Source organism: Melanerpes formicivorus, unplaced genomic scaffold, assembly GCF_026170545.1.
Source record: "Melanerpes formicivorus ecotype bairdi unplaced genomic scaffold, bMelFor1.0.p_v2 SCAF_113, whole genome shotgun sequence".
NCBI classification, from domain to species: Eukaryota; Metazoa; Chordata; class Aves; order Piciformes; family Picidae; genus Melanerpes; species Melanerpes formicivorus.
Genome location: NW_027142465.1, coordinates 1,329,422 through 1,347,536, shown reverse-complemented (window position 1 = coordinate 1,347,536; position 18,115 = coordinate 1,329,422). Strand labels below are relative to the sequence as shown.

The 18,115-nt window shown below is 59.9% G+C and overlaps 1 protein-coding gene across 1 annotated transcript in view; it reads left to right on the top strand.

The window, feature by feature from the left end:
• The window catches only part of SCN4A (sodium voltage-gated channel alpha subunit 4), a 78,444-nt gene that overhangs the window by 40,919 nt on the left and 19,410 nt on the right, over positions 1-18,115 (top strand). The window contains 6 exon segments of the mRNA XM_068167203.1: positions 2,168-2,341; positions 3,504-3,860; positions 9,134-9,574; positions 15,329-15,458; positions 16,593-16,747; positions 17,488-17,661. Coding sequence (XP_068023304.1) covers positions 2,168-2,341; positions 3,504-3,860; positions 9,134-9,574; positions 15,329-15,458; positions 16,593-16,747; positions 17,488-17,661 — 1,431 coding nt within the window.

Sequence of the window (18,115 nt, the reverse complement as noted above, 5' to 3'; positions counted from 1 at the left end):
GAGCACCCAGCCCACAGCACTCATCCCAGCCTGCTGCTGCCTCAGCATGTCATGCAGAGGAATGTCCATGTCCTGCCGTGCTGGGATTTGCTGGTGAAAGGCCAGAAGGGATGAAAGCACAGGAGAACCAGCTCCCACTGCTCCATGGCCATATCCCCTACCAGTGCCAGGGCTGGAAGCTGCTGCACTTGCTGCAGGCTGGCAGATCTTAACGATCCCCAGAGGTCCCTTCCTACCCCCACCAGGCTGAGAGTCTATATCTGGGCTGTAAAGAGCTGGGATCAGGTATCAGGAGCAGAAAAGAGGACATTTGTGGGCTGGAATGCAAAGTGGCACGTTGAGGAGCATCCCCTTGGCTGCTGCTGCTGCAGAAGTGTCCCTGCAGCCTCTCCTCCCTGCAGGCTGGAGGTGTGGACCTGTGCATCCCAACAGGATGCACACCCAGGGCAGAATCTGCCAGCAGGCCACCCCTGCAGCTGCTGTGTCAGGGAATGGCTTCAGGGATGATAATTGTCACATTGCTGATCCCATGCCAGGCTAATGTGACAACACTGAGCCGTTGTAGTCCCAGGGAAAGAGCAATGTGTGAACCCTGGATCAGCTTCCACAGGGCTCAGGCAGGAGCAGGGGCTTCCCAGGAGCAGCCCAGTTCCCTCTGCTGGGAATCTCTGTGATCCAGCAGCCCTTCCAAGGGGGTCCCCCTGCCAACACAACGTGGGTTTCATTGCCACCTGCCAACACACAGCCCTGTGGCCCTCCAGAAGCCAGCAGCCAGCAGCACTCCCAGCCTTGGCTTCACAAACCACGCTGGGCAGCAGCTGCAGAGCTGCTCCCAGCTGGGTCTGGACCTAAGGGGATAAAACTCCTTGGGAATACAGCACAGGAGAGGTGATACCCACCCCAGAGCCCAGCAAGGGCCTACAGGCAAAGGGCAACAAAGCTGGGGAAGGGTCTGGAGAGCAGGGCTGGGGAGGAGCCATCTGCTCCACCTCCAGGCCCTGCACCAAGGAGGAGGAGGTTGAGGCATGGGAGGGGGACCCAGGCACAGTGCATCTCCCTCTGAGACCCTCAGGTGGGGACCTGTCTCCAGGCTATCCCCTCAGAGCCTGGGGCAGCTCCAGGGAGGGGAGAAGGAGGACAGAGCTGCCTGGATGTGCTCAGAGCTTGGCCTGGCTTTGTGAGCAGCTCTTCATGGCTGAGGTGCAGCAGGACCTTGGGGAGAAGATGCTCTGATGGCCCTGCAAGGGCTGCTGGCACCTGGCAGGCACCCAGCAAGGGCACAGCTGGCAACTTCAAGGCTCAGGCTGGTGCTAGAGAGGTGAGGGGTCTGGAGCACAAATCCTGTGAGGGAGCTGGGGGTGTTCAGCCTGGAGAAGAGGAGGCTGAGAGGAGACCTCCTTGCTCTCCACAGCTCCCTGCAAGGAGGCTGCAGCCAGCTGGGGGTTGGGCTCTGCTCCCAAGGAACAAGTGACAGGACAAGGGAAACAGCCTCAAGTTGCCCCAGGGGAGGTTCAGGTTGGCCATGAGGAACAATTTCTTCCCCCAGAAGGGTTGCCAAGGCCTGGCCCAGGCTGCCCAGGCCAGTGGTGGAGTCCCCATGGCTGGAGGGGTTTCAAAGCCCTGGAGATGTGGTGCTGAGGGCCAGGGGTTGGTGGTGCCCTGGCAGTGCTGGGCTCAGGGTTGGACTCAGTGATCTGAAAGGTCTCTTCCAACCAAAACCATTCCATGACTCTCTAATCAATGGAGCTTTACCTCATAGGTGTGGTCCTCCTCTGGGCTTTCCTTGGCTTCACCCTGTGGGCAGCAGAGTCCCAGGCTGGCTGTCAGCACTCAGCAGGATCCCCTGGCCCTGGCCTCATCCCCTCATCACGGGGAAGGAGAGGCTATGGCCTGAAATTGTGCCAGGGGAGGCTGAGGCTGGAGATGAGGGAAAATTTCTTTGCTACAAGAGTGCTGAGGTTGGGGTTGGGGCACAGGCTGCCCAGGTAGGTGGTGGAGTCCCCAGCCCTGGAGGTGTTCCAGAAAGCTGTGGCCATGGCACTTGGGGCCATGGTTTGGTGGCCCTGGTGGTGCTGGGTTGCAGGTTGGACTGGGTGAGCTCAGAGAGCTTTTCCAAGCCACACCACTCTGTGACCCTGTGACCCTGACAGGCTGCTGCTTCCCACAGGTCTTCACAGGGATCTTCACAGCAGAGATGGTCCTGAAGCTCATTGCCCTGGACCCCTATGAGTACTTCCAGCAGGGCTGGAATGTCTTTGACAGCATCATCGTCACCCTCAGCCTGGTGGAGCTGGGGCTGGCCAACGTGCAAGGCCTCTCCGTGCTGCGCTCCTTCCGCCTGGTAGGTGCCCTGGGGAGGGGGTCTGCCTGGGAGGGGGGGGCTGGCATCCAAGTGCCACCTGGGTGGAGAGGGCCTTGCTCAGCCTCCCTCATGGTGGCCACCAGCTTGTATCACAGAATCACCAAGGTTGGAAGACAGCTCAAAGCTCATCAAGTCCAACCTGGCACCACAGAACTCATGGCTAAACCATGGCTCCAAGTGCCACATCCAGTCCCCTCTTAAACACCTCCAGGGATGGGGACTCCATCACCTCCCTGGGCAGCACATCCCAATGATGAATTACTCCCTCAGTGAAGAACTTTCTCCTCACCTCCAGCCTAAACTTCCCCTGGCACAGCTTGAGACTGTGTCCTCTTGTTCTGGTGCTGGGTGCTAGAGAGAAGAGAGCAACCCCCACCTGGCTACAACCTCTCTTCAGGTAGTTGTAGAGGGCAATGAGGTCTCCCCTGAGCCTCCTCATCTCCAGGCTAAGCAGGAGCAGGGAAGTCCTTGTGCCCTGTGCTCAGCACTGCTGAGGCCACACCTTGAGGCCTGGGTCCAGTTCTGGGCTCCTCAGGTTAGGAAAGAGGTTGAGCTGCTGGAAGGTGTCCAGAGAAGGGCAAGAAAGCTGGGGAGGGGTCTGGAGCACAGCCCTGGGAGGAGAGGCTGAGGGAGCTGGGGTTGCTTAGCCTGCAGAAGAGGAGGCTCAGGGGAGACCTTCTTGCTCTCTGCAACTCCCTGCAGGGTGGTTGCAGCCAGGTGGGGGTTGGTCTCTTCTGCCAGGCAAGCAGCAGCAGAACAAGAGGACACAGTCTCAAGCTGTGCCAGGGGAGGTTTAGGCTGGAGGTGAGGAGAAAGTTCTTCCCAGAGAGAGTTGTTAGCCATCGGGATGTGCTGCCCAGGGAGGTGGTGGAGTCCCCATCCCTGGAGGTGTTCCAGAGGGGATTGGATGTGGCACTTGGAGCCATGGTTTGGTTGTCAGGAGGTGTTGGGTGACAGGTTGGTCTTGATGATCTCTTAGCTCTTTTCCAACCTCATTGATTCTATATTGATGATCTCTGAAGTCTTTTCCAACCTTATTGATTCCATGATTGATGATCTCTGAGCTCTTTCCCAACCTCATTGATTCCATGATTGATGATCTCTGAGGTCTCTTATTCCCTTCTCTTCCCTTTCCTCTCAGCTGAGGGTTTTTAAGCTGGCCAAGTCCTGGCCCACGCTCAACATGCTGATCAAGATCATCGGGAACTCGGTGGGGGCGCTGGGGAACCTCACCCTGGTGCTGGCCATCATCGTCTTCATCTTCGCCGTGGTGGGGATGCAGCTCTTCGGCAAGAGCTACCTGGACTGCGTCTGCAAGATCTCGGCGGACTGCAGCCTGCCCCGCTGGCACATGCACGACTTCTTCCACTCCTTCCTCATCGTCTTCCGCATCCTCTGCGGGGAGTGGATCGAGACCATGTGGGACTGCATGGAGGTGGCCGGCCAGACCATGTGCCTCATCGTCTTCATGATGGTCATGGTCATCGGCAACCTGGTGGTGAGTCGCGGAGCCGGGGATGGAGCCCTCAGTGAGGTAGGGCTGGAGGTCTCCATGAGCCAGGGGCTGGAGGCCTCCATGAGCCAGGGGCTGGAGGACCCCATGAGCCAGGGGCTAGAGCCCTGGATGAGCCAGGGGCTGGAGGTCTCCATGAGCCAGGGGCTGGAGGCCTCCATGAGCCAGGGGCTGGAGGACCCCATGAGCCAGGGGCTAGAGCCCTGGATGAGGTGGGGCTGCAGCATTCAATGAGCCAGGGGCTGGAGCCCTGGATGAGCCAGGGGCTGGAGGTCTCCATGAGCCAGGGGCTGGAGGACCCCATGAGCCAGGGGCTAGAGCCCTGGATGAGGTGGGGCTGCAGCATTCAATGAGCCAGGGGCTGGAGCCCTCCATGAGCCAGGGGCTGGAGCCCTCCATGAGGTGGGGCTGGAGCCCTCCATGAGGTGGGGCTGGAGCCCTCCATGAGCCAGGGGCTGGAGCCCTGGATGGGGGGGGCTGGAGGCCTGGATGAGGGGGGCTGGAGCCCCTCGATGAGGCGGGGCTGGAGCCCTGGATGAGGCGGGGCTGGAGCTCCTCGATGAGGGGGGGCTGAGCCCTCAAGAAGCAGGGGCTGGAGCCCTGGATGAGGTGGGGCTGAGCCCTGGATGAGGTGGGCCTGGAGCTCTCAAGAAGCAGGGGCTGGAGCCTCAATGAAAGGTGTTTTGGAGGGGAAGGGGAGGACAGAGAGTGTTGTGGCTGGGGGCACAGCTCTGCCCCTTGCTCTCTGGTCAATGCTGTCCAGCTCAGCTCATCTGCAGGACTGTGCTTTGCCATGGGCTCATTGGACCATGCCCACAGGGCCACAATGAAAGGGCCAATCTCCCTCTTCTGGACCTGGGCCTGTGTAAAGCAGGGTAAGAAGGAGTTTCTGAGGGACCCTCAGGTGAGACAAGGTCAGGGGCAGAACTGAGGACAGGAAAACTGAACAATGGGCTTTAGGCAGATGCAGGAGCAGCTCTGGGACTGAAGAAGTTCATCTTCAAGCTGTCCTTTTTTTTCCTCCACGTGGCTTTATAGGCTTTCCTCTGCCCTTTTCACACTCTTCTGCAAGGAGGGATGGAAGCAGTGCTCAGCCCAGGGCTGCCCCAATTGCTTTTGGGACCATCCCTCAGCCCAGGGCTGCCCCAAGTGCTTTAGGGACCAACCTCCCTCCCCATGAAGGTTTTTGCACATCCCCAGCATCCACAGTTCTCACCATGGTCCAGGTGGCATCTTGACATTGCAGGTCCCCTTTACAGCTCTTTCCCCTGGCTCCTGGTGACCTGTGTTGAGTTTTGGGCCCCTCACTACAGCAAGGATATTGAGGTGCTGGGGAGTATCCAGAGGAGGGCAAGGAAGCTGCTGAAGGGTCTGGAGAGCAGGGCTGGGGAGGAGCAGCTGAGGGAGCTGGGGGTGTTCAGCCCTGGAGAAGAGGAGGCTGAGGGAGACTTCAGTGCTCTCTACAGCTCCCTGACAGGAGGTTGGAGGCAGGTGGGGGTTGGTCTCTTCCCCCAGGAACAAGTGACAGGACAAGAGACAACAGCTTCAGGTTGCTCCAGGGGAGGTTTAGGTTGGCCATGAGGAGCAATTCCTTCCCCTGGGCGCTGGCCCAGGCTGCCCAGGGCAGCGGTGGAGTCCCCCATGCCTGGAGGGCTTGAAAGGACATTTGGATGAGTAGCTTAGGGCCCTGGGCTGCCAGTTGTGCACAGGGAGATGCTGGGCTCTGGCTGGGCTTGATGATCTTAAGGTCTTTTCCACCCAGGCCACCCTGTGAGGGCGACCCCCTGGCCAGCAACCCCCTCCCCTCTAAGCCGGGCTGCGAGTTCCAGGCGAGCGTGGAAGCCTTTCTAAACTTGGTCAGCCCCTGGCTGGAGGCTCTGCAGCTTGTTTTGCAGCCTGCCCGGGCCCTGCTCTCCTTTCTTGAGGAGCCAGGAGGGGAGGGCTGCAGGCAGCTCGCCGCAGTCGCTGCTGTCCCTTGCCGGGGTTGTGTAAGCCCTTTGGAATGTGCTTTGAAAACCTATCTGCCGCTGCTGCCTCCCTCCCTCCCTCCCTCCCTCCCCACCAAGGGTGGCTGCTCCAGCCCCCCACTGCCACAGCCCTCCAGAGGGGTGAAAACAACCCAGAGCACCCCCACAGCTTGGGGCAGGGCAGCATGGAGAGTCCCAGTCTGAGGGCAGAAGGCTGGGACTGGGGAGCTGCTGGCGCTCCCTGCTTCGGCAGCGGGGTTGGACTCGGTGATCTCTGAAGGGCCCTTCCAACCTCCCGTGTTCTGTGGGTCCGTGATAGCAGAGCTCTGACCTGGTCCCAGGAGCAGCATGGAGAGCCGTGCTGGTTGCACACCTCGCCCTGGGGGGGTCCTGGGGAGCCTGTAGTGGGTGGTGCTGGGCAGATGTCCACGGTGGGGAGCAGCTCAGTGCCCCCCTGGGCTGCCCATCATCCACAGCAGCTGCTGATGCTGCCCTCCACGGGGGAACCTGCTCCCCTGAGCTGCTCACCCAGGCTGAGAATCACCCTGAAGCAACTGCAGCATCTCCAGGACACCCTGCAGAGGCTGCAGGAGCTTAGAGACTGGGAATCACAGCTGGGGTCCCTGGAGACCCTCCCCAGAAGCTGCTCTGCAGACATTTCCTCTTCTGGAGGCAATTTTTGGCGTGGCACCACCCACCCACCCCCTCCAGGAGATGCATGGAGAAGACATGGGGGCAGCACAATCTCCAGCTGGTGGGCTCAGAGCCAACCTTCCCGGGGGTGTTGCCCACCTAGAGGTGTTGCCCACCCTGAGGTGTTGCCCTCCTGGAGGTGTTGTCCCTCCAGAGATGTTACTCTCCTTGAGGTGTTGCCCTCCTGGGGTTGCTGCCCACCCTTGGTGTTGCCCTCCTGGGGGTGTTGCCCACCCTGAGGTGTTGCCCTCCTGGGGGTGTTGCCCACCCAGAGGTGCTGCCCACCCTTGGTGTTGCCCTCCTGGGGTTGTTGCCCACCCAGAGGTGTTGCCCACCCTTGTTGTTGCCCACCTAGAGGTGCTGCCCACCCTTGGTGTTGCCCTCCTGGGGTTGTTGCCCACCCTTGGTGTTGCCCTCCTGAGGGTGTTGCCCACCTGGGAGTGTTGCCCTCCTGGGGGTGTTGCCCTCCCGGGGGTGTTGCCCTCCTTGAGGTTGCACCCCACCCTTCAGGGCAAGCTCTGCAGCTCCTGCTGCCCCCTGAGCTGTTGCTATGGGTTCACTTAAAGCTAAGCAGGGAAACCTGGTGCCCAGTCACCTACAGATCCATCCCTGCCCTCTTCATCCTCCCTGCCAAGCTCTCCTGGCCTCATCTCTGGCATTTCCGAGCCCTGGAGCGTGTCCCACGCAGCTCCTGAGCATCCTGGCTGCTGGGGGTGTTGTGTTTCTCCCCACTCACCCCTGCAGGGGAGTAAGGCAACAGCCAATTGTCCTTTGGGCTTGGTGACCCTTTGAGCATTTCCTTTGGGGTTATTAAGGGAAAAGGGAGGAAGTTAGTCGGGTGAGGAGGTAACGGACTCCCCTCCCGAGCAGCCCGCGCCAGCGGCAGCTATTAGCTGTAATTGGTGTGCTCACCCTGCCTGGGGGGCTGGGGGGCCAGGGGGGGGGATTTATTTCAGGAGGAGGTTTCAGTCAGATGGCATGAGCCATGTGGAAACAGCAGTGACCTTGGATAGCAGCTAATTCCCTTCTCAGATGTGCTGCTGGCACACAGAGGCACAAACACCAACAGCTGAGGGCTCGGCCTCGCCGCGCAGGCAGAGCGCGGCCGGGCGCCGCCTGCGCCTCCACAGCCTCCCCTTCTCGGGAGCTGCTCCAGGGGGCTGGCATCCAGGGGCTCCAGCCATGCCAGGAGAGGCTGTGGTGGAGTGCAGTCACGTTCTGGGCATGGTGAAGTAGGAGAGATGTGGGGGAAGCAGGAGAGAGGCTCTGCTGGGAGCTGTATCCAGGTGCCCAGCCCCTGAGGAGAGGAGCTGAGAAACGTCAGCTTCCCTGGAGCAGAGAGGGCTCTGGGCACAGGGATGAGGTGGTGGCTGTGGCTCAGGCTCTCACCTGGCTGTTGGTCATCCTCAGGAGGTCACTGAGTGTCTGAGCTACCAGAGGCAGCAAAGAGGAGGGGAAGAGCTGTAGCTGGGAGGACAGGGAGCAGCTTGTCCCTGGGAACAGGACGGACAGAGCTGAGTGCAAGGTGGCAAGAAACAGCCCCGTGGGAGCCTTAGGGAGTCCCACACGGGGACCAGCCAAGCCAGGAGCAATGAGAGGGTGAAGGGACACACTGATGGAGCCACAGGGAAGGTGCTTTGTGAAGGTCCAGAGCAATGTCTGGTGTTGCTTGCAAATGGATCAGCAGGACCCCAGCAGCTGGGGGCACACCCAGGGCAGCAGAGGAGGAGCAAGGAGAAGCTGGACCTTGTCCATGTCCTCCAGGAGATGAGGTTGGCATCTCTGCAGCCCCAGCCTGGCAGCAGGAGCAGGGAGTCCCATGCCATGCTCATCATAAGGGTCTCCTCCACTGCCACAGCTGGTCCTTGCCACTCCAGCCTGCGGGGACCACATTGGTGCTGGCTGCCAGTGCTGCTGGCTGCTTCTGTCCTCCCATGAGGAGAGGCTGAGGGAGCTGAACAGGAGCCAGCAGTGTGCCCAGGGGGACAAGAAGGCCAAGGGTATCCTGGCCTGCAGCAGGAAGAGTGTGGCCAGCAGGAGTAGGGAAGTCCTTGTGCCCTGTGCTCAGCACTGCTGAGGCCACACCTTGAGTCCTGTGTCCAGTTCTGGGCTCCTCAGATTAGGAAAGAGGTTGAGCTGCTGGAAGGTGTCCAGAGAAGGGCAAGGAAGCTGGGGAGGGGTCTGGAGCACAGCCCTGGGAGGAGAGGCTGAGGGAGCTGGGGTTGCTTAGCCTGGAGAAGAGGAGGCTCAGGGGAGACCTTCTTGCTCTCTGCAACTCCCTGCAGGGAGGTTGCAGCCAGGTGGGGGTTGGTCTCTTCTGCCAGGCAAGCAGCAGCAGAACAAGAGGACACAGTCTCAAGCTGTGCCAGGGGAGGTTTAGGCTGGAGGTGAGGAGAAAGTTCTTCCCAGAGAGAGTTGTTGGCCATGGGAATGTGCTGCCCAGGGAGGTGGTGGAGTCCCCATCCCTGGAGGTGTTCAAGAGGGGCTTGGATGTGGCACTTGGAGCCATGGTTTGGTTGTCAGGAGGTGCTGGGTGCCAGCTTGGCCTTGCTGATCTCTGAGCTCTTTCCCACCCCTATTGCTTCTATGATGCTCCAGGTGCTGAACCTGTTCCTGGCTCTGCTGCTGAGCTCCTTCAGCGCTGACAGCCTGGCGGCCTCAGACGACGACGGGGAGATGAACAACCTGCAGATAGCCATCGGCAGGATCAGCAGGGGCATCGGCTTCCTCAAGGCCTCCCTGCTGGCGCTGCTCCGCGGGCAGGGCAAGGGCAAGGGCAAGGGCAGCCAGGGGGCCGCGGAGGCGGAGCAGGAGCCCAGCAAGAGGGACGGCTCGGTGCTGAACCACCTGGACGGCGGCCCCGAGGCCAAGGCAGAGCACCTGGATGGAGGCACCGGCAAGGAGCAGCTCTTCAGGCACGAGCTGGACCACATGAACTTCATTAACAACCCCAACCTCACCGTGCAGGTGCCCATCGCCTCCGAGGAGTCCGACCTCTACGAGGAGACCAGCACCCAGTCCGACACCGAGGACACCAAGGTGGGGGAGGCAGCTGGGACGGCTTCACAACCCCACCCTGGGATGGAGCCCTTCCTGGAGGACCCATCCTTGGTGTGCTGCGTAAAGAATGATGGTGCCTGGGGTCCCTTCTGTCCCTTTTGGGTCCCTTCTGTCCCTTTTGGGTCCCTTCTGTCCCTTTTGGGTCCCTTCTGTCCCTTTTGGTTTCCTTGTGTCCCCTTTTGGTTTCCTTCTGTCCCCTTTTGGTTTCCTTCTGTCCCCTTTTGGGTCCCTTCTGTCCCTTTTGGGTCCCTTCTGTCCCTTTTGGGTCCCTTCTGTCCCTTTTGGGTCCCTTGTGTCCCCTTTTGGTTTCCTTCTGTCCCCTTTTGGGTCCCTTCTGTCCCCTTTTGGTTTCCTTCTGTCCCCTTTTGGTTTCCTTCTGTCCCCTTTTGGGTCCCTTCTGTCCCCTTTTGGGTCCCTTCTGTCCCCTTTTGGGTCCCTTGTGGCCCTTTTGGATTACTTCTGGGTCCATTTAGGTTCCTTGAGCCCATTTGAGGTCCTTTGCAATCTTTTGGGTTCCTTTGGGCTCTTTTGGGTTATTTGGGGTCTTTTTAGTTTATTTCAGATGATTTGGGGTCCTTTGGGCTCCTTTGGATGATTTGGGTCCCTTCTGGCCCCTTTTGGGTCCCTTGTGGCCCCTTTTGGATTACTTCTGGGTCCATTTAGGTTCCTTGAGCCCATTTGAGGTCCTTTGCAATCTTTTGGGTTCCTTTGGGCTCTTTTGGGTTATTTGGGGTCTTTTTAGTTTATTTCAGATGATTTGGGGTCCTTTGGGCTCCTTTGGATGATTTGGGTCCCTTCTGGCCCCTTTTGGGTCCCTTGTGGCCCCTTTTGGATTACTTCTGGGTCCATTTAGGTTCCTTGAGCCCATTTGAGGTCCTTTGCAATCTTTTGGGTTCCTTTGGGCTCTTTTGGGTTATTTGGGGTCTTTTTAGTTTATTTCAGATGATTTGGGGTCCTTTGGGCCCTTTTGGGGTCCTTTGGGCTCTTTTGGATGATTTGGGTCCCTTGTGGCCCTTTTGGGTCCCTTGTGGCCCTTTTTGGGTTCTTTGGGGTCATTTTGGATTCCTTTGGGACTATTTAGGTTCCTTGGGGTCATTTTGGGTTCCTTGTGGCCCTTTTGGGTTCTTTGGGGTCATTTTGGATTCCTTTGGGGCCATTTTGGGTTCCTGGTGGTCATTTTGGGTTCCATTGGGGCCATTTTGGGTTCCTTTGGGGCCATTTTGGGTTCCTTGTAGTCGTTTTGGGTTCCTTGTAGTCGTTTTGGGTTCCTTTGGGGCCATTTTGGGTTCCTGGTGGTCATTTTGGGTTCCTGGTGGTCATTTTGAGTCCCTTTGGGCTTATTTCCCACAATGGACCAAACCTGGGGCTCTTCAAGCTGGAGGTGGCAGGGTCCCAGCAGGGGTGTGGGCCTGTTGTGGGTCAGGCTGTGGGGGTGTTGCTGATGCCAGCAGCACCTGGTGCCCCACAGGCAGGGCTGGTGCCCCACAGGCAGGGCTGCTGCAAGGCTCCGGGCACTCCGCTGGGGCTCAGAGGTGTTCAGGAGGAATCTGATGCCAGGAAATGTGCTGAGGGCACTAACATTGGATCCACTGCTAATGCCTCAGAAAGCATCAGCAGGGAGGGGATGAAGCCAGATGGAGGAGCTTAGCAGGAGTGCACATGCAGTGATGCCTTTTGGATCCAAGGCTGAGGACACAGCTGAAGTGTCAAGGCCCAGAGAGCACTGCCAGGGCTCGTGGGACACCAACCACCTTGGTGCTCTGGGAAGAGGGCAGGGAGATGTGGGACAAGGAAGGCAGGGAGACCTGAGTGGGCACAGAAAGGAGAGTGATGGTCTGGTGGGAACACCAAGGTCCTGGGATTGGCATTAGCATCACCTCTGGGCAGTGTGAGTGCCCAGCCTGGGCATTAGTGTGACTGGGTGGGACTTGTAGTAGGAAAGTCACCAACCCCCAGCTGGAAACCCCCTTGCCCAAGGGGCTCCAGGCAGGTTGGCCTCTTCTCAGCACAGCAAGGAGTTGTTGTCCCACTCTGGGCATGGGACTGGGACTTGTAGTAGGAAAGTCACCAACCCCCAGCTGGAAACCCCCTTACCCAAGGGGCTCCAGGCAGGTTGGTCTCTCCTGAGCACAGCAAGCAGTTGTTGTCCCACTCTGGGCATGGGACTGGGACTTGTAGTAGGAAAGTCACCAACCCCCAGCTGGAAACCCCTTGCCCAAGGTGCTCCAGGCAGGTTGGCCTCTTCTGAGCACAGCAAGGAGTTGTTGTCCCCCTCTGGGCATGAAGACTCCATCACTGCCCTGGGCAGCCTGGGCCAGGCCTTGGCAACCCTTTGAGGCATGAAATTGTTCCTCATGGCCAACCTAAACCCCCCAGGAAGAGAGGACAATGCTGATTATGGATGTGTGAGGTTTTGTAGCTGGAGAAAAGGGGATGTTTTCAGGCATGAGGCTGAGCAGGAAGGTGGCAGGAAAGGTGGTGGCTGGCTGTGACCCATCTCAAAGGTGCTGCTTGCTGTGCTCAGAAGAGGCCAACCTGCCTGGAGCCCCTTGGGCAAGGTGGTTGCCAGCTGAGGGTTGGTGATTTTCCTGCTGCCAGTCCAGTGCAGTTGCACTAATGCCCAGGCTGGGCACACTGGGCACTCACCCTGCCCAGAGGTGAGGTTAATGCCAACCCAACGAGCACGGGAGGACAGCTCCAGCCTGGCCAGGGGGGTCCCAAGGACCTCCATTCCCCACTGTCCCCCTTGTGGTGAGGGAAAGCCTCGGCGTGCAGCTAGGGCACAAGTCCTGGCTGGCTCTGGCGCTCCGGGGCTGTGTTCAGCTGACATCTAGTGGCGCCTGCTCCAACACCACCCACCCACAGACTGCCCACGGAAGGGGCTGGAGCGCAAGAAGCAGCTGAGGGAACTGAGGTTGTTCAGCCTGATGAAGAGGAGGCTGAGAGGAGACCTCACTGCTCTCTACAGCTCCCTGAGAGGAGGCTGGAGCCAGGTGAGGGTTGGGCTCTTCTTTCAAGGACCAAGTGACAGGACAAGAGGAAACAGCCTCTTGCAAGAAGGATTAAAGCTCCTCCTCATGTTTAGATGCAGCTTCCTATGATCCAGTTTGTGCTCCTTACCCCTGGTCCTGTCCCTGGGCACCACTGAAATGAGCCTGAGTCATTCCAAACCCACCTGGACACCATCCTGAGCAGCCTGCTCTGGGTGACTCTGCTCTGTTGCCCCAGAGGAGGTTCAGGTTGGCCATGAGGAACAATTTCTTCCCCCAGAAGGGTTGCCAAGGCCTGGCCCAGGCTGCCCAGGGCAGTGATGGAGTCCCCATGCCTGGAGGGGTTTCAAAGCTGTGGAGATGTGGTGCTGAGGGCCAGGGGTTGGTGGTGCCCTGGCAGGGCTGGGCTCAGGGTTGGACTCAAGGATCTTGGAGCTCTTTTCCAACCAAAACCACTCTGTGATTCTGTGGAACTCATGTTTTGACTCCTGTGTCCAGCTCTGGGCTCCTCAGGTTAGGAAAGAGGTTGAGCTGCTGGAAGGTGTCCAGAGCAGGGCAAGAAAGCTGGGGAGGGGTCTGGAGCACAGCCCTGGGAGGAGAGGCTGAGGGAGCTGGGGTTGCTTAGCCTGCAGAAGAGGAGGCTCAGGGGAGACCTTCTTGCTCTCTGCAACTCCCTGCAGGGAGGTTGGAGCCAGGTGGGGGTTAGTCTCTTCTGCCAGGCAAGCAGCAGCAGAACAAGAGGACACAGTCTCAAGCTGTGCCAGGGGAGGCTTAGGATGGAGTTGAGGAGAAAGTTCTTCCCAGCAAGAGAGATTGGCCACTGGGATGTGCTGCCCAGGGAGGTGGTGGAGTCCCCATCCCTGGAGGTGTTCAAGAGGGGATTGGATGTGGCAGTTGGAGCCATGGTTTGGTTGTCAGGAGGTGTTGGGTGACAGCTTGGACTTGCTGGGCTCTGAGGTCTTTTCCAACCTGGTTTATTCTATGATTCTATAGGAGCCTCCCGTGGCTGCTCAGCACAGGCAGGGTGCAGACAGAGCCTCCCGTGGCTGCTCAGCGCAGGCAGGGTGCAGACAGAGCCTCCCGTGGCTGCTCAGCGCAGGCAGGGTGCAGACAGAGCCTCCCGTGGCTGCTCAGCACAGGCAGGGTGCAGACAGAGCCTCCCGTGGCTGCTCAGCACAGGCAGGGTGCAGACAGAGCCTCCCGTGGCTGCTCAGCACAGGCAGGGTGCAGACAGAGCCTCCCAACCATCCAATCCCAGCTCACCTCAGCAGCACTGCTGCGTTTGGGTGGCTAAATTCAGCCCAACCCTGCCCAAGGTGCAAACCAGGGGGGTGCACCAACACCTTCACAACTCAACCCCTGCTCAAAGAGGCAGGGTGTTGGGCAGCAGGGTGTGGGGAGCAGGGTGTGAGCAGCAGGGTGTGAGCAGCAGGGTGGTGGGCAGCAGGGTGTGAGCAGCAGGGTGGTGAGCAGCAGGGGGTGAGCAGCAGGGTGTTGGGCAGCAGGGTGTTGGGCAGCAGGGGGGTGGGCAGCAGGGGGGTGGGCAGCAGGGGGGTGGGCTGCAGGGTGTGGGGAGCAGGGGGTGAGCAGCAGGGTGTTGGGCAGCAGGGGGTGAGCAGCAGGGTGGTGGGCAGCAGGGGGGTGGGCAGCAGGGTGGTGGGCAGCAGGGTGATGACCAGCACGGGGTGGGCAGCAGGGTGGTGAGCAGCAGGGTGTTGGGCAGCAGGGTGGTGGGCAGCAGGGTGTTGGGCAGCAGGGTGGTGAGCAGCAGGGGGGTGGGCAGCAGGGTGGTGGGCAGCAGGGTGGTGGGCAGCAGGGTGTTGGGCAGCAGGGTGGTGAGCAGCAGGGGGGTGGGCAGCAGGGTGTTGGGCAGCAGGGTGGTGAGCAGCAGGGTGGTGGGCAGCAGGGTGTGAGCAGCAGGGTGGTGAGCAGCAGGGGGTGAGCAGCAGGGTGTTGGGCAGCAGGGTGTTGGGCAGCAGGGGGGTGGGCAGCAGGGGGGTGGGCAGCAGGGGGGTGGGCAGCAGGGTGGTGGGCAGCTGGTGGTGGGCAGCAGGGTGTGAGCAGCAGGCTGGCAGGCAGCATGTGAAATGATAATTGGAAGCTGGGTGCTAATTGGTAGGCTCCCTGAGCTGGTGCCTGGGGAAGGCTGAGTCCTGGGGGACAAGAGAATGACCACAAGCCAGGAATGTGCTGGTGTGGCCCAGAAGGCCAATGGCATCCTGAGGTGCATCAAGGAGAGGGTGGTCAGAGGTTGACTGAAGTTCTCCTCCCCTTCCACTCTGCTCTAGGGAGGCCTCATCTGGAGTCCTGGCTCCAGTTCTGGGCTTCCCAGTTCAAGGAGTCCAGGGAAGTGCTGGAGAGGGTGCAGCAAAGGGTTATGAGGATGATGAGGGGGTGAGAAAACCTCTGTCATGAGCAAAGGCTGAGAGGCTTGGAGCTTTGTAGCCCAGAGAGCAGCCTGAGGGGGGATCTAACACGTTCTTTTCCACCCTCATTGACTCTATGATTCTATGACTGTGCATGCTCAGACCCCAAGGACCCTGTGAGGTTTGCAGCCCTGGGGGATTCAGCTGCTCCATTCTGGGCTTTGCCTTCTGGCAGAGGGACTCAGAGCAGCCTCCAACGAGGTGGTGCCTGCAGCTGGCTCTCCCAGTGCTGCCTGGTCTCTGTGGGGACAGGAGGAGCTGGAGGCTGGCTGGAGGCTGCAGGGCAGCCCAGCCTGACCCCTCCTCTCCCTTTGCAGAATCCCCTCTCCAGTGACAATGCCTCCTCCCTGTGCAGCACCGTGGACTACAAACCCCCCCAGCCGGAGGAGGAGGAGATGGCACAAGAGGCTGAGGAGAGCAACGAGCCTGAGGAGTGCTTCACTGAAGGTGAGGAACCCAGCAGGGCAGGGCAGGGCAGGGCCCTCCTGCAGAGAGGGGCAGCTGGGTATGGCAGGGCCAGTGCCAGCCAACCCTTGCAGAGCAAACACTCCCAGGCCCACTTAGCTCAGCCCAAACTCCAGATCCTCCTGAAGCATGGCCAGAGATGGAGAGAGGGGACCCTGCCCCTCGGCTCTGCTCAGACCTCACCTGCAGGGCTGTGTCCAGCTGTGGAGTCCTCAACACAAGATGTGGACCTGATGGAGAGGGTCCAGAGAAGGCCACATAGATGCTCAGAGGGATGGAGAAGCTCTGCTGTGGGGACAGGCTGGGAGTTGGGGCTCTTCAGCCTGGAGAAGAGAAGGCTCCAGGGAGACCTTAGAGCTGCATTTCAGTATCTGAAGGGGACCTACAGGCAGGCTGGGGAGGGACTGTTCAGGAGGGGCTGTGGGGATAGGATGAGAGGCAATGGGAACTGGATCTCAGGTAGTGGTAGGACTAGGGGGAATGGAATGAAGCTGGAGGTGGGGAGATTGAGGCTGGAGGGGAGGAGGAAGTTCTTCCCCATGAGAGTGGTGAAGCCCTGCAATGGGTTGTGCAGGGAGGTGGTTGAGGCCCCAGCCCTGGAGGTGTTTAAGGCCAGGCTGGCTGAGGCTCTGGCCAGGCTGATCTAGTGTGGGGTGTCCCTGCCCATGGCAGGGGGGTTGGGACTGGCTGATCCTTGTGGTCCCTTCCAGCCCTGACTGATACTAGGATACTACTATGAGCAGGGCAGGGTTAGGTTGGCCGTCAGGAGGAAGTTGTGCACAGGGAGATGGTGGAGGCTCCATCCCTGGAGACATTCGAGGTCAAACTTGATGTGGCCCTGAGCAACCTGCTCTAGCTGGAGCTGTCCCTGCAGGGGGGTTGGACAGGATGCCCTTGGAGGGTGCCCTCCAGCCCAATCCATTCTATGACCCTACCCCCGGGGAGGTGATCCCCTTGGGGCTTCCCTCTCCCGTGCACAGCCTCAGAGCCAGCAGGAGCCTCCTCCAGCCTCTCCCTCTAGGAGGCTTGGAAAAGACACAGGGAGCAGAGCAGGGCCCCTCAGAGGCGAGAGGGCCTGGCCAGGAGGTACCCCACAGCTCTTTGTGCCGTCCCCAGGCTGTGTGAAGAGGTTCCCCTGCCTCCAAGTGGACATCAGCAGCGAGAGGGGGAGGGTCTGGTGGACGCTGCGCCGCACCTGCTTCCGCATCGTGGAGCACGACTGGTTCGAGACCTTCATCGTCTTCATGATCCTCCTCAGCAGCGGGGCCCTGGTAGGTCCTGCCCCCGATCCTGCCCCCCACCCTGCCCCTCTGGCTCTCCTGCAGGAGGCTCTGGAAAGGAGGAACTCATGAAGCTAAGGAGGTGCTGCAGAGGGTTTCATGGGAGCTCTAGGGGAGGGGTCGGACTTGGTGAGCTCACAGGGTGTGAGGGGTTGGAAGGGAGCTCTGGAGAGCTTCCAGTCCAACCCCCTGCCAGAGCAGGAGCAGAGAACCCAGCCCAGGTCCCACAGGAGCACATCCAGACAGGGCTGGGAAGGCTCCAGAGCAGGAGACTCCACAACCTCTCTGGGCAGCCTGCTCCAGGCCTCTGGGAGCCTCACAGTGCAGAAGTTCCTCCTCATGCTGAGCTGCAACCTCCTGTGCTGCAGCTTCCATCCATTGCCCCTTGGCCTATCCCAGGGCACAGTGAGCAGAGCCTGGCCCTGTCCCCTCCCTCCTGACCCCCAGTCCTCAGCTATTGATAGGCATTGATCAGATCCCTCTCAGTCTTCTCTACTCTGTCCTTCTCTACTCTGTCCTTCTCCTCTCCCATTCCATTCCATTCCATTCTCACTTTCCTGCCCCGGTGGGAGGCAAGAGAGGCTCTGCCTGGCCTCAACCTGGGACAACTTTTCAAGCTGCCCCCAAGCCCTAGGGAGGCAGGGAGCGGGCAGGGGCGGCTGTGGCTGCCCTGGGGGCTGCAGGGGCTCTGCTGGGAGCAGGCCTGTCAGGCAGCCCCATGCCTCTTGCAGGCCTTTGAGGACATCTACATCGAGCAGCACCAGGTGATCCGCACCATCCTGGAGTACGCTGACAAGGTCTTCTCCTACGTCTTCGTGCTGGAGATGCTGCTCAAGTGGGTGGCCTATGGCTTCAAGGTCTACTTCACCAACGCCTGGTGCTGGCTGGACTTCCTCATTGTGGATGTAAGTGGGGCCTGAGGAGCACCTCTGGAGCCACAGGTAGCCAAGAAGGGGGTTGGGAGCAGGAGAGGCTTGCTGCAGGCTCTTGGAAATGAACTTCTTGCAGTGCTGCAGGCTGGGGGCACCACGGAGAGCAGCCAGGCAGAGAGGGACCTGGGGGTGCTGACTGACAGCTGGCTGAACAGGAGCCAGCAGTGTGCCCAGGGGGACAAGAAGGCCAAGGGCATCCTGGCCTGCAGCAGGCAGAGTGTGGCCAGCAGGAGCAGGGAAGTCCTTGTGCCCTGTGCTCAGCACTGCTGAGGCCACAGCTTGAGTCCTGTGTCCAGTTCTGGGCTCCTTAGGTTAGGAAAGAGGTTGAGCTGCTGGAAGGTGTCCAGAGAAGGGCAAGAAAGCTGGGGAGGGGTCTGGAGCACAGCCCTGGGAGGAGAGGCTGAGGGAGCTGGGGTTGCTTAGCCTG